The sequence below is a fragment of the Coffea arabica genome, chromosome 8c (assembly GCF_036785885.1).
Source record: "Coffea arabica cultivar ET-39 chromosome 8c, Coffea Arabica ET-39 HiFi, whole genome shotgun sequence".
Lineage (NCBI taxonomy): Eukaryota > Viridiplantae > Streptophyta > Magnoliopsida > Gentianales > Rubiaceae > Coffea > Coffea arabica.
This window is the reverse complement of record NC_092325.1, coordinates 28,220,734-28,236,166: the sequence shown is the minus strand read 5'-3', so window position 1 is coordinate 28,236,166 and position 15,433 is coordinate 28,220,734. Positions and strand designations below refer to the sequence as shown.

The 15,433-nt window shown below is 34.2% G+C and overlaps 1 protein-coding gene across 1 annotated transcript; it reads right to left on the bottom strand.

The window, feature by feature from the left end:
• Positions 1 to 2,133: 2,133 nt before the first annotated feature.
• On the bottom strand, positions 2,134 to 14,960 carry LOC113706627 (histidine kinase 5-like). Its single transcript, XM_027228553.2, has 13 exons — positions 14,425 to 14,960; positions 12,667 to 13,478; positions 10,801 to 10,857; positions 10,471 to 10,698; positions 9,507 to 9,600; positions 9,209 to 9,415; positions 8,807 to 8,937; positions 7,979 to 8,028; positions 5,695 to 6,047; positions 5,419 to 5,522; positions 3,157 to 3,972; positions 2,537 to 2,716; positions 2,134 to 2,351 (listed from the first exon to the last, which is right to left on the bottom strand). The coding sequence occupies exons 2-13, from the start codon at positions 13,387 to 13,389 to the stop codon at positions 2,223 to 2,225; spliced, it is 3,072 nt and encodes a 1,023-aa protein (XP_027084354.2). The 5' UTR covers positions 13,390 to 13,478; positions 14,425 to 14,960; the 3' UTR covers positions 2,134 to 2,222.
• Positions 14,961 to 15,433: the final 473 nt, after the last annotated feature.

The following is a 15,433-nucleotide window of genomic DNA, read 5'->3' as shown; positions in this document are numbered from 1 at the left end:
GAGGTAAGACACTCCCTCCCCCCCCCCCCTTCCCCGGCCCCCACCCTTCTTTATTTTTAATTAATTAATAAAATAAAGGAGTAGCATCCCTCCCCCATATATGGAGTTTGCCAAAAAAAAAAAAAAAAAAAATGGCTTGGGTACAAATACTCTAAATTGGTGAGCAAAATTCGAGAAATGTGAGAATATTAAACAGGCACAAAACCAACTAAACACAATTTAAAGTTGGGGTACGGAAGCGACGCTCTAGAAAAAAGTTTAGGCACTTATGGTGTCATTAACTCAACCACTTTATTACACCTTCAGAGATATTTAATGAATTTTCAACCATTTTTTGAAATTTAAAAGAAGTGTCAATTTCGGGTCTTAACTTGGAGAATCCAATGAGAATTGAGAAATGAACTAATTAAGACACTTTATCTACTTTTGTTGACTAATTAGACGACCTAAAATTTTGTTGTCTGCCCAATTTATTTTTCTTTTTTGAGTTAAGAGGGGATTAGTACACGTGTACTACTGTAAGCTTAGGTATCATTCAGAAACCATTGAATTAATAAACCCATTTTGCCTTGTTATGTGCTTTGGGCCATGGTCTGCAAACTACAAGCCATGGGGACAATGCACAAGCCCAAATAGCTATGGGCCTATCACATAATTAATGTAAATTGGTGTAGTAATCAAACCCTATTTTAAATAATTAGAGTTTGGGCTAATCACACAAAGATTCGTTCTCTGCAAACTTGAAGAAACAAGTTAATCAGCTTTGGAAATATGCATCAGTATGTTAGGGTTCATTAAAAACGTCTCTCTCTTTTTGTGTTTTTGGTTTTATTAATTCACAGAAAAAGAAAAGAATACTACGCTCGTTTTATGATATTTCTAACTTTTAAAGGGTAATGTTTGTTATCTGTTCTAAAAGTTTTACTTTTTAACTAATTTTATAAAAACACGTAAAAAACGTATGACATATTAAACTTTACCAATTATAATTTAATTTTTAAAAATTTTGGAATTCGAGTAAAAATAACGCCATATCTTCCGACATATATACAAAATAGCAACATTATTATGTGATAAGTTCTATAGATGCATCCATATAAAGATCTTAAGACTATAAAACTTTTATGAAATTAATATCTCATGCACAAGAGTAAGAGTTAAAATTAGTATGAATATAATATAATTTTTGAAAATTATAGTGATTTTACTCGTATTTTGAGTTCTATAAACTTTCGAATATATTCATACTTTTTAGATATGAATTTATATATGCGTAATTTTGCAAAACTCGTATTTTTACACCTAACTTTGAATTGTAATTTTATTTTAAAAAATCATATAATATACATATGTATAATATGTTGTATTATACTTGTAACATATTTTACTAATTATAGCATGATACTTAATTTTGCTTTGCCTTGTCAACATATCCAAACATAGTCTACCATTACTTTTATTTTTTTAAAATTGAACTTATCCTTGAACTTAAAGATTTTGGAATCGAGATAGGACTGGTGCTCACAAAGAAAGAGAGAGGGAGGGAGAGAACAAGTTTGTAGACTTGCCCAATAAATCTCGGAAAAACATTGGATTTCTATTTATAATGATAGAAAACCTAAGTATCTTTGCATTCATTTTAAAACTCAAGAAAACAGAAATGTTAGATGGTTTTACCTATGGTTCCAAAAGTAATCAAGTCTATACATATTTATTACTTTCGTAACAGAATATAATGCTTGCAAAAAGGTAAATTCAAAAGCTAAAATGACCATCCCATTTTCTGAGACCGGTAAATAGCAAATTTCTCATCTTTTTTTTTTCCTGATAAACAAAATTCCAATTCTGTATTATGAAAAATCACTTCAAATCATATAGCTAGAGATTGCCTCAGCCCAAATAACAATCAGTCTTTAGTTCCAAAACCATTTACATGCAGATCAAATGATATCCACAGTTTTTCTTTTACAAATTTATCCGACCATCACAAGTTGTCCCAAGTTTTCAAGTTCATAGATTGAACTAAAATCTACCTTTACCAGAATAAACAGAAAAAAAAAAAAAAAAAAAAGGAGAAGAGGACAGGTGACCATAAGATAAGAGAGAATAAATTGATCATGCGGAGGCAAGGAATGAAGAAATCACAAGGATAAAACATGATAAATAGATTACAAAACTTTCCTACCACTTTGATTTTATGTACAGGAAGCATACATTTACAACTAACGCTTTGGCAAATATTCTTGAAGACACTGTCTTAGTGTTTGGAATGTAACAGGCTTTGATACAAAAGAGTCCATACCATTCGCAAAGCATTCATCTGCACTCTCTGACAATGCATTTGCTGTCATCTGCAAAGCATTTCACAAGTTCTGTCAGTGCTACTAACTAAAAAACCAGAGAATGAAAAAAACCGAGATTGGACAACATGTTAAAAATGCTTATTCAAAGCTTTTTTTTATTTGAAATAAAAAGAGAAAAAACATTATAGGAGATACAGAAGGATGAGAGTTAATAACAGAGTTTCAGGGGTTACCGCAATGATTGGAATCTTTTTTGTTGATGGTTTAAACACTTGCTCATTTTGTGAAGGATCTGAAGAAGGTAACTGATGCTCAATTCCAGCCTCCACTGCAGCATCCCAGTTCCCAGATTCCTCGAATGACCTGATTAGTCTCGTCGCTCTGAGGCCATCCATTACAGGCATGCATACATCCTACACGTACAGCATGTTAAAACTAGCACATATTATTCAGAAAAACAAACTGTAATCCTGAACAAAACACTGCTTGGTACTGAGTATTCTGAGCAAAAGGAACATAGTGGAACACTAGAATGATAAACCATTAGTAGCACTCATCACAACCAACAATAATTCCACCAGAATTTGTGAAACTGCTCTTAGTTGTTTCAAGCCTTGCATAAATATTTTAGCGTGGAATTACTGCGAAGCAATTTATTGTCTTAATCACCCTGTATGAATTTTAGAAGCCACCATAAATCCAATCCTCCTCAAGTAAAAAGACAGTTAAAAGGGGAAACTTGTTAACTTATTTTGCAGTGGTATAACGTTCCAAAGAAATGAAATGCATAACTAATGAGGGCTTGGACTAACTCAAATCCACAAAGGAAGTAATTTTGATGCCCATAACATACCATAAGAATGAGGTCATAATTACTTCGTTGCACTGCACGGACGGCTTCGACTCCATTATTGACAACATCTATCTTATGACCCAACTGCTTCATCATTGACTGCGTTACCATCACATTTATTTTGTTGTCTTCTACAAGAAGTATCTTAGGTTTCAAAAGTGATTTTGGAATTTCAGGACTATTGCTGGAAGAGCATTCGGAACTCGTGTCAAACTGTGTTTGACTATGACATGTTTCATTGGCATCCGTTGTCCCAGAAATTTCACTTTGGCTACCGCCAATAGTTGAGGTACCAGGAGAACCACACCTATCCGAGAGCTGACAATCCCTCTCATCCGGACTTTGCTTGCTTCTAGCAACAGCACTATGGTTATCAACATTTGAGTTGAAAGATTGTGAAGTTTCAGGCTCAGAAAATATCTCAACAGGAGCATTTACTGAAGATGTTTCACCTACTGAACTTGTCTCCTTTACCGTCTTAATCGCTGAAGAAAATGAACAGTAATCTTTTGGCAATCTGTTACTCTTGTGCAAGGTATCCAATCCACAATTGTTTGGTAACACAGTCTGGTTCCTTCCAGAATTATGAGATGTAAATAGAGAACCCAATGTGCGAGGTTGGAATTGGAAAAACCCACAATCAATATCATCCTCGTGTTTGTCAGCAGGATCATCAGGGCTAGCCATATCAGAGAGTTCATCAGGATCATCTGAACTATCACATAGTGGCGAAACCTTATAAGGAAGTACAAATGTAAAAGTAGAACCATGATGTTCTTTGCTTGATACCGTAAGATGACCACCCATGAGCTCAACCTGTTCCAAGCGCATGACCAGATTTCATAAATTAGCATTGTAGCGATAATGAAGAAAATGAAAAGGCAATCAAAAGACTCTATTTTGTAAAAAAAAAGTGACATGGAACATGTGTTTTTTGTTTCGTGGCAACCAAAACAGTCAAGTCTTTGAAACAACACCAGACATGATTTCACAAAGGAAAGATAGCCCTACCATGTTGCAGTCAGATCGGTTTGAAAGCCAAATAACAAATGCTTAGTCTTTTACTAACACCGACATGAGTAAAACCTTATTCAGCAGCAAATCTAACTTAAATACAATTATTTTATATTCTGTATTAGGGATTAAATTTCAGAACATGCATGGTGCTCTTCACCATCCAGTAACTTTTACAATATATAGGAGAAGCTAATATATGCCTTAATGCCTTAATTTTGGGCTCATGCTGCTTCTGTTTGCCATTCACTTTGCAAAGGCAGAAAATAGTTATAGCTGAAAATGTTGTCTAAATGTGTGATAAAGTACTTTTGCCCCTAAAATCTCTCATATGCAAAAGCAATTAGAAAATGGATCTCTATTGAGCTGCTAAAAAATAATATTTTGGCTAGTTTTAATATAAACGGAAACAAGAAAGGCAACTGAGAAGACCTATCGTTCAGCAGTAAATGGAAACGAAAGATTGCATCTTTTCAAGCAAATGAAACAAGGCCATTATTTGCTAGAATGAGTTTTATTTTATTCAGTAATTTAGCAGCTCTACTTCCATCATTGATTTTCAAATGTTTGTTACTAGTTACCCAATCTTATTCTTGCACAAATGATTGAGAGAGTTTGATTCTAATACAGGTGATTTCAGATTAGCTCAATCAACTAACAGAAGTCAACAAGATGATCTGATTGTCTAATTTCACTGTCTGAAATGTGATTCTTCTCTCCAGATCTTATGCTACAGCTGCTCCTTACAGCTCCCAGGCTTCCTCTCTCTGATATGTCACCATTCTTAAACAAGTCAGGTGGTCAAGCAGCAAAAACCAGTGAAGAATGGGGACAAAGATTTAAGATTTGTTCAATGAACTGCCATATTTGTTTTGAAACAAACTAACTAACAGAGACACTCCTTATGAGTACTAATTCCTCTAACTTAAAGAAAAATTCCAAAATTACCAAGAAATCAGCAAATCTAATAATCAATAGTATAATGTGGAAAACTATAAAAAGACTGTAAAAATTGGAGAAGACCATTTGTTATCCGAAAGTCTGCCAAGTTCATACACCTTAAACCTGGCAGATTCAAAGACTGTCAAAATTTGTCAAGAGTCATCTTTCATTTTGCTGATTTAAAAAGAATAAACAAAATAATGCTACCCATTGAAATGTACCATTAAAGGTTTGGTGTACCATCTTAAAAGTGCATCATATTCTAGTCAAGTAAACATGAATGATAGAAGATGGAATTAAAATTACCAATTGTTTGCAAATTGCTAGGCCTAGTCCTGTCCCACCATACTTTCGAGCAGTATCAGCACCAACTTGCATATACTTCTTGAATAGAGTTGGTAAAGCAGTTTCTGTAAGAACAAAATAAACATGCTAATGTTAACACCTATGCCAAAATCTTTAGGTGATAGTGCAAATAACTGCAGCTCAGAAATAAGAGTCATCGATGAAGGATACGAAACCAATCTGAAATACATTTTTCTCTAGCTTCTTTGAGCAAAAGTACAAAAATTCTCAAGTTACCTGGTATTCCAATCCCCGTGTCATACACATCACAGCATAACCATACTGTTTCTTGTAAATTATATACACTCTCATCATCTTCCTCCATTGAAGTCACATCTCGTTTTGGAGTTCTTGGCTCATCATTTATTACATGATTTTCATGAGTCCCTTCTCGATCATTTTGCAAATAAGTTTCCTTTTGGTTATGGCAACTCTGAGTAGATGATAAGCATTTATCCTCTATTGCTGTGCTTTCTGATACTTTTGATTGATTCCTCCCATAAGATGCTTGCTTTGTCTGGGTTGGTGGCTCAGACAACACATAGAGCTTTATACCAACTTTCCCTTCATGGGTAAACTTAATTGCATTGCTGACAATCACAAAAAAATTTTACTTTATGATATAGACAAATGAATGCAGGTTCTTATAACCTGTGTAATTCAAATGTTGTTTTCATCATCTGCATACTTAAATAGGATAGAATAAAAAGTAGGATATGATTCATTTCTCCAGACTTAACTTGAAACCATAATATGAGAAATTGCTGTTGTCTACATTTTAACTAATATCTTCACATGTTTCCCAAGCACTTAGCTCCAGAAAACTGTTAATTTCCAATGTCTTATGAGTCAAAAACAGTATATCCTTGTGATTTAAGTCCTGCCTAGTTCTTTTAATTCCTGAATAGATTTGCTGGCAAATTGCATATAAATGCTACTATATTTGCCGTATTAATTACCTGCAATGTGATTTAGGTGAGATTATAAGATCAAAGCAATGGAATTAAACAAAAAAGAATGTTTAACCACGTGTTATTATGCTTCCCAGTCTTGTCTAAACCTTTGTTGTTATCGAACAAATAATTGTGTTAAGGAAATCACAGTCTTCAACCACAATGTACACCAGGACCATTGAGCCATTGCACTAAAGGCTCGTGACATCAAATTATAATCAACACAATAATTCTTTACGACAATATACGACCATATAACACATTTTATTCATGACATAGTATTTAGGCAATCCAGATTAGAACAAGCCCCATTTGGGATGTCAATCCAGAATCACAAAATTTCTACATAGTACTTATCTATGCTATTGACTTAGTCACCTAAGAACCTCTCAGCTTGACATCCCCTAGTGGTATTGGGTGATTGCATTGAGTAGAATCAATGGTCCATCATGTTCACAGAGAAAGTTGATTACAACCTAACGGATGTGTTTTCAGCTTTAGCATATTTCCAGAAGAGGAACATGTCAAGAAAGGCTTCATCCCTGAAATGTATACACGGTTCCTTTATTTCATGGATTTATTAAACAATAATATCGTCTTATTGTGTGCTAGAATGAAAATCTAGTACACATTTCATATCATTCATAGCCTGCAAAAATAATGCTATTTCCTTTCCAATTCAATCAGTAAACAAAACTTGCTTTTGTCATTGTTGGAATTTTGTAAAAGACTGACAAGAAACAGGGCTAGCAATGATCAAGTAATGGAGATTATGGATATTATGCAAATTAAAACAGAAGAGCTCCAGGTTGTGATGAGAAATTGAGAGCTTTGGGACATGGAAGGAATAGAACAAAATCCACTCCAAAGGGATGGATAGCATAAATATACCCGTCAATTTGGAACAAGCAGCCAAACTGCAGAATTAGGATGAGGAAACACAGAGGGAAATTACGGAGAATAAACACTCAAATGACCGCATATATCCTAAGGCTAGCAGCATATACAACCATGCGGAGCTTGATTTTTCTTTTTCAGGCTGAAGCATTCGAAAGGTAAAGAATCCAATAAGGATAAGACCGGATCATTTGCAAGGACAATGTGGCATGGCCCAGTCTAAGTATGAAATTACAGAATATAATGTCCACTAACACTAGAAAAAATAAAACAGATTGCCATCAGCTTGCAACACAGTTGACCAAAGATTCTGGACAAAAGTCTTGAGCAAGTGGTTAAGCAGTCGGTGAATATAGTTCTTGTCCACTTGAATTTTGTGAAGGCAGAAAGTCTAAATCAAGAAAGTTTTGATTTTCTAAGTATGAAAGTAAACATAAATTTAGTATAATAAAATCATCTAAATCCGTTGTCAATCTTACATCAAGTAAACTAACAGTAGTAAAGTTTAAAATACAAAAGGGTATGCTTATCTTCAGTCTTCTAGCAGGAGATTTTAATTTTGATGCAAATACATCCAAAGCCTCAGCTTATTATGTTCACACCTCTTTGCAACTCCAAATGCAGTAAAGTAATTAGGAAGCTAAAGTTTTGAGCGCTGACAAATACAGTACCTGATCAAGTTTGTAAGGATCTGGCGAATCCTCAAAACATCACCTATAACCTGAAAAATATGTAATTGATCAATTTAAGCAATAAAAATTGTTTGATAATAGAAATGGCTAATGTTTCATCATGTACATAAAATGTTTGCAACAAAGTCAAGCTATGGTTTGTGATAAGTCTTAAGTCATACTACACTTGAACATCTTTTTTTTTTTTTTGAGAAATAAATGTAGGTTAAATTTTTAAGTCCTAAAGATATCCTCCACAATACAAATCGAATTTGTTACAGCTGGAACAATCATGTGAAACACTTAATTCTAAATGGGCAATTATGAGACATACATAAGATCTTTGAGTCTAGTTTGATATCATTCATACAAGTACCCAGGAAGCTGTCTAATTTAGAAAATTGAATAGCTCTGAATTTTCAAAGTCAAGCTCTTAGCTCTTACTAAAGTAGGTTTCGTTCAGTTTTGACCAGCCTAAAACATATATTAGAGGTCATAGCATCACCTTTCTTGATGGACTTTTTGAGATTTTTATCGAACGTAATTTAATTTTAGTTATAAAAGCAGGGCATTACAAAAGAAGCTAACAAACAACAATATGGTATTTCACTTGAGATGCACAGAAAATACATATATATCCAGAATCTGAACATTAGCTAGCTGAGTACAATGCCATGTTAATTAGACATGCACCCATAACGTTACTGCGACAAAGAAACTAAATTTTACTAGAAGACTAGCATGGAGGTCTGTAGAACTTTAATTATGAAAGGGAATTATATTTATCATTGCTGTTTTAAACCTGATTTATTTTCTGTAAGCTCTCACCTCCACTGGAACATCATCTGCAACATGACCTTCCAAGGTCAACAGTTTTTGCAGTGATGCTGCTGCAGTCTGCAATACATGCTTCACTACCTCCCTTGGCCTGAACTTTGTTGCTTCCAATCTCATAACTCCTAAAGCGTACGGCAAAATAAGTCATTATCAACATTTAAGGAGATCAAACTGAACACTTTAGTTGTAATAAACCTACAATAACACCAAAGAAAACTGGACTCCTTGAACTATAAGGTTCCCACACCAATCATCTATGTTTATAAAAACTTGGTGAAATTCTCTATCACACTATCATTTATGCTTCTCCAAGAAAAAGAGGAGGTCAAGTTTGAAGATCTATGATAATGTTCCCAAACACAAAAATTTGATACGAAGAGATTAGCGTCAAACCTGACTCAACCTTGGACAGGTCAAGAATGTCGTTTATTAATTGAAGCACTAAATCACCCGAAGATAACATGACGTTAACTAATTGTCGTTGTTCCTTGTCAAGCTTTGTTGTAGAAAGAATTTCTGTCATGCTTACAACTCCCGACAGAGGAGATCTTATTTCATGAGACATTGTTGCTAGCATTTGTTTTGCTCGCATTGTTTCCTCTATCAACAAAAGATCACAAAATAAATTCAATGACTGTCTCCCTGCACATAAAACATCATAAACAATTTCAGGTGAGTTCAACAGATGAACCTGTTATGTGTATTGTTTTGTTCAGTTCTGTCTCCTTAGCTTTTTGCACAGCAATTTCCTCTCGAAGCTTTGCCATCTTTTCTCTTTTTCTTACCTGGTAATTGATGACGTAATAGCAATAAGAAAAAGAAACTCAAAAAGCACTAGCCGTAAGCAATAACAGTTTAATTATAAATGAATTCCACATAAATGTTATCCCTTGCTTGTTCAAATGCTAAGTGATGCAACAGAATTGGAAAGGACGATAGGAACAAAGTGAGAGGATTAAAAAACAAAATTCATGAATCACAGAGACACAAAAGATAAATGAATCTGAAACATTTGAAACAAAGGGATATTGCATATCACAAATGTTAACAGGTATGTTTATAAGAAAGACAAAAGGAGAAAAGAGAACAGTATAATAATTTTACCAATTTTACTCAGCTGTAGCTGCAATCACAATTTTCTTTCCAAGGATGTTGATATCTTTCCATTTAATAGAAAGGTCCATCATTTACAGCCAAAAAATGAGCTAGTCATTTCTAGAAGGAAGTCAAGTTTATAGAAAATATAGAAGGCGCTTAAGTTTTAAGCATTTTGCTCCAGGTTTTGTGATGCTGTCAGTCAAAATCAAACATGTGATTTTATTAACAGCGTTCATTCTGTAAAAGCGAAATTATAAACCTGACTATGTATTCTGGAGGTCAAAAATTAAGAAAGGTTCTTCATCCTTGCAAGATTAATCATCACAGTACTCGAAATTAGAATGTGATACTCTATATTTCCTCCAAATGCTAGATGGTGGGACTTAGGACAGAGAACCATAGTGGTCTTTACAATTTGTTGTAGACCTTCTGCATGTGCATAACTTTTAACAAACCAGACACCACAAGTGGAAGTAATATTAGGAAATGATGCTCAGACTTCTCTGCAAGATAACTGGAGGAACATAGACTTGGAAAATTATTGTTAACTTAATTACCTGATCAGTTACTTCCATTCCCATATAATTGACACCAATAGTCTCTCCAGCTTTGCTAAAAACTGGTTCTACATATATCAAAAAAGTCTTTGACCCGAACAGTTCAGTTTCGAATGTTATTTCCCTCTTTGCTGGTAATCCTCGTTCAAGAACTTCTCTTTTGAAGTCTTGAGATTCCTTAACTCCTGAACCAGTAAATATCTCAACATCTGTTTTACCTATAATGTCCTGCAATCCAGCAAATTTCAAGAATGACTGCAAAATTGTAAAAGAGGATCTGTTTCAATGAATACTAACAAATTATCTAAAGATCTTCGGCAGTTAAATTACCTCCTCACGCAAACTTGGGAAGTGATTGTAGATGAACCGGTACCGCAACTCTTTATCCTGTAAAGGCACAGAATAATGTGTTTAGCCTCTATTAACATTACAAGACTATAAAACTAGCTCGTTTGGGTGGGCTGTTTTTCAAAAACTAATTTTTTAAATATAATAAAAATTTTTAAAAGTACTCTAAAAGTCATCTAAAAATTAGTTTAAATTTTTTAAAAATTTTAAAAATATTTCAAAATATATTTTAGAAACTCTTTTACTCTTAGATATCCCAAAATATTTTTTAAAAATATCCCAAAATATAATCTAAAACTCTGCTACAGTAAAATTTTTTAAAAATACCCCTAAAAACAGCTAATCAATGCTGTTTGTGTCAGAGGGTGTTTGTGTCAGGACACAAGACCAATGCTGAAGCAACAGTAGCACATCATAACCAAATTACAAAACGATCATCACAAATAGCTTGTAACTGAATGCCTGGATCAAATTGTGTCACAGAAACATATTTCTCAGAACGTTAGCACGAACAGACACTTTTTCCAACATGTCATTAAATACTTTGCAACATCTTGAACTAACAAAATTGATCAACAAACCTAAATTGGGGGTTGCAATTTTTAAGTGTAGTTAACTAATACAAACTCAGATTGTATCAAAAGAAGAGCAACAAAAAGAAATTTCCATGAAATGCTTTAGAAACCACTGATCAATTTTGCAAATTCCAACTGAGGAATATTTGTTTGTATCACTAGGCTGGCATGAGCAAATAAGGTCCAACTGAAGAGGGTGGTTGAATTTTGAACCAGAGGTGCTTGTTTTAGAGACAAACAGATTCTTTCGCTAGGGAATAATATTAAGCTGTAGTCATCAAACGGCAAAAATAATACAGTAATAAACAGCTAAATAGAAATGGGGGTCAATTTTCAAGATAAGAATACAACAAATCACAACATGACTTTTTAATGCTACAAATTAGATGAAGATAGTACATAATGCAACCCTGAAGGATCAAAAATTGAGGAAGAAAGCATCGATATTATTATCTAAGTAGAAGCAAATGTTATGTGAAAAGCAAGAACAATTTTTTTTTGTTCCTCTAACATTGCATTAGAAGCCTTAAGTTCGCAGATACCAAATGAAAATTGTAATCACAAATTAATAGTTAAAGCCAAATTATTTCTCTATTCTGCATCTTAGTTATTAAGACATAATCACAAATAAATGTATAATGTCATCTAGTGAAACCTCAGAGAATGAACCTGTTGTTACAAACTTTTTGGCAAAATTTATCATGGAAAAAATTTAAACAGTCCTAGGAACTGAAAGAAAGATCCTGAAGATATGGTTCTGCTCCAGTTAATTTAATGAGCGCCTTCAAATATGGTATTTAATGCTAACTTTCACAGATCAGAAAACTGAACGACAGTGTAACCTTGGGCTCAATGGCATATATTTGAAACACAAATTGGACAACATACTGCATATACAAATCAAATCATAACTACTGCCTAGTTTGTTTGCCAAACAAAGTTCAGAACTAAATCACATGGAAACTCTGAATGGAACAAAATTGACGTATATTATATCATTTGAAGCTAGTCATTCTTTGTCTATCTATTGTTAAGCCATAACTTGACTCCATTTTGATTTGACTTGATTAATTATGTATTATAAGAAGTAGGATGCCAAGTCCATCACTGAAGAAGCTTTGTAAAACAACTGGGAAATATCAAATCCAAGGAAGCGATATTTACAATAAAGTGTTCATTACAGAAACCGCTGAGTCTACAAACAATTTGGCAACTCAGTGCTAACAAAACAATTCCTGAATAGTTATTTAATCGTATTAACAGGCTAGCATACCTGGTGGCCAATGACAACTGGAGCATTTTGGAGGATAAAATGCATAAAGTTATCTGCTCTTGTTAGCATCTGAGAAAGTTCTTCTACTGGGGAAGACTGCTTTTCTAGATTTTCTATACTTTCCTGCAATTTTTCTAGTAGTATTTGCTCTCGCTGGATACTTGCCTCCAATAGCTTCTCTAAATGCAATGCCCTCTGCTTCCAGTACTTGATACTGTCAAACTCTACATCATTTATTTCAAGTCTTTCATCATGGACAACTACATCATGTTTCCTTCGTGGAACTTTCTGATAGACATATTTCAAGTTGTCATCAAATATGGAGATTGGACGCTTGTCGCCCCCATATCTTTCTTCCTCAAACCGATGTTCCTCCAATATCTCTAATTTCTTGAGTTCAGATTCCTGCTGTTGTTTGTTCAGGGTATCAAGCTCTTCTCTAAGAAGCCGCACAGCATTAGCCTGCTTATATTCCCAGTTCTTAACCAAGTAAGCCAACTGTGATGAACCTTTGTCACTGTAATTGCTCAGCTCTAGGAGACGTTTAAAGTCCACAATCTTAGGCTCTTCATTGATCGTAACCTCCTTTAACATATCTTGATCTGGTCGTGGATTTTCAATATTGAACTGCTTCCCAGCTTCATTCATATCTTCAGGCCACATTGAAGATAGGACTTCAACGTCCATTTCTTCAAGTTGATCACTCTCCATCTCACAAACCATTGAAATCTCTGACTACCACATCCAACTCCTCCACCAGTTTGAATTGAACCTCAAAATTGATAGGGAAAGATACTTCAATGACTTGTATCCTACAGGTAATCAACGACAAAAAAGCTCAATTTTGTGATGCAGGAAAATCTGCAGAATCAGGTCAGGCTGAATTCTGGTTTGGAAGAATGTTCAAGACAAGTTAATGCATACCAATACTTGTGCATCTAATATGAAATTTGATCAACTAAACCATTGTATGACTTCAGCTTTGGAATAGAGGCAGCAGCTCAAGAATTCATGATATAGGAATTTAGTAGCTTATATAAACTGCACCAAGTCATGAAAAATCTTGTTCTTACAAGGAAGATTTCTCCACTTCATGTTCTTCATGAGATGAGAAGAAAAAATGTTGAGAATGTAATTCATGTATATTTGAAAAGTTAAAAAACGAAGAATCAAAATCTGAATGATACTGCATATAAGTAATATAGAAAATTACATTGCTTGCTGCTACAGGGTCCGAAAAGGAGATCTCAGAAACCGAATTCTTCATCTTCGCAGATATCTACCTATCTGGTGATCACACTAGCCAAAGCATATATTGTTGTCCAAAAGTAGCTTTTCAATCATTTAGTTCACTTTTTGAGTGTCAAAGAAAAAAGTCTATTGTAACTAACTAGTCCCGCATATCAATTTATTCATGTTAACTTCCAACAAACAAACTGGAGTTAACCAACCAAAAAACAAGTCAGTAGTAACAGAATCATTACTGATTTGTACAACAGAATTTGGTGCAAATTACATTAATCACCACACACTCCTCAGAAGAGAAACACAGACATGTCTCAAAGTTTTGAACAGTAATTCAACAGCAAAAACAAAGGAAAAAGGAAAATGAATTCAGTACCAGTTGCAGAATGAAGCAGAGGTCAAATACCCAGAACAGAATGCAAAATTGAGTTCAAGAAATGCTGAATTGACGTAAAAACGAGCTTGATGATCAAATAAGACGAACCCAAAGTCAGGAAATGAATCAAAACTGACCTTTTTGTCTCCAATTTTGATGAAGAAAGAAGGTTGAGCGTCAGAGTCTTGAGGCTTTTCACCTTTACTGTAGATCTGGAAGAATCTCTCGGAAGTGCTCCGTCAATGAAAAAATAATACCCAAGCGTCTTGGAGCATATTGAGAATAGAAGAGGAGAGCATGTGACTTTGCACAATAAAATAAATTTTAACAGAAAACAAAAACCACACAAGAAAAAATTAATAGGAGAGAACTCAAGAACCCATGTGCCTTTGACGTCAAAAACTAGTACAAAAATGTCTTGGTTCAGAAGCTTTTTAGTACTAAAAATTCAGCAAACGTTGTTTTTTTGTTTGTGTGGTTTTCTGGTAAGATTCGCGTCATTGATTCATGCATATAAGCATGAATTTCTGCTAACTTCTTGCTCATTATTTCTCTGTCTTCTTTTATTTCTCGGTCTTCTTTTCACCTAAAAGAGCATTAAAACATCACAATATTCTTTCTTTCTACTATCTTCTTTTTCTTCAGATTTTGAGAGCTGACAAAAATGATGAAACAACTGGTTGTACTTGTATAAATACAGGGCCAGTGTGTGACTGTGTGAGAGAGAGAGAGTGACACACAGAAGGAAGAGAAGAGCCGGTTTTTTAAATGGAGAGGAGGAGGGGGTTGCTCCCCGCCCTTTACGAGGTGACGTAGTGGGACGACGCGTGTGGAACACGGGGTAGTTGGGGAAGGTGTGTCTGGAAGGGAAGATTCAGGTCTCTACATTTTTGTAATTGTGAATAGAGAATCTTTACAATAATAAAGCGAATGTAGATGGTTAATTTGATGTTAACTTGTGTGTTTTCAAATTTATCCTTATATTTATTATTTATTAATTCTTATTTTTATTATCAACTGACAGACAAATCCTATTCAACTAATACTATCTCCCTCCAATTATTTTTTTACTTCTCTATCCATCTTCTAATAATCTCCATTCTTCTCCAATCAATCAACTTTTTCTCCCAAATAACACATATTGGT

Excerpts from the sequence above, each read along its gene's own strand:
- LOC113706627 (XM_027228553.2), bottom strand. The coding sequence starts at position 13,389 with ATGGTTTGTGAGATGGAGAGTGATCAACTTGAAGAAATGGACGTTGAA. Across the intron at positions 9,601-10,470 it reads GAATGGAAGTAACTGATCAG|GTAAGAAAAAGAGAAAAGAT; the intron begins GTAATTAAGTTA and ends ATCAATTACCAG. Across the intron at positions 6,048-7,978 it reads ATCCTTACAAACTTGATCAG|CAATGCAATTAAGTTTACCC; the intron begins GTACTGTATTTG and ends TGTGATTGTCAG.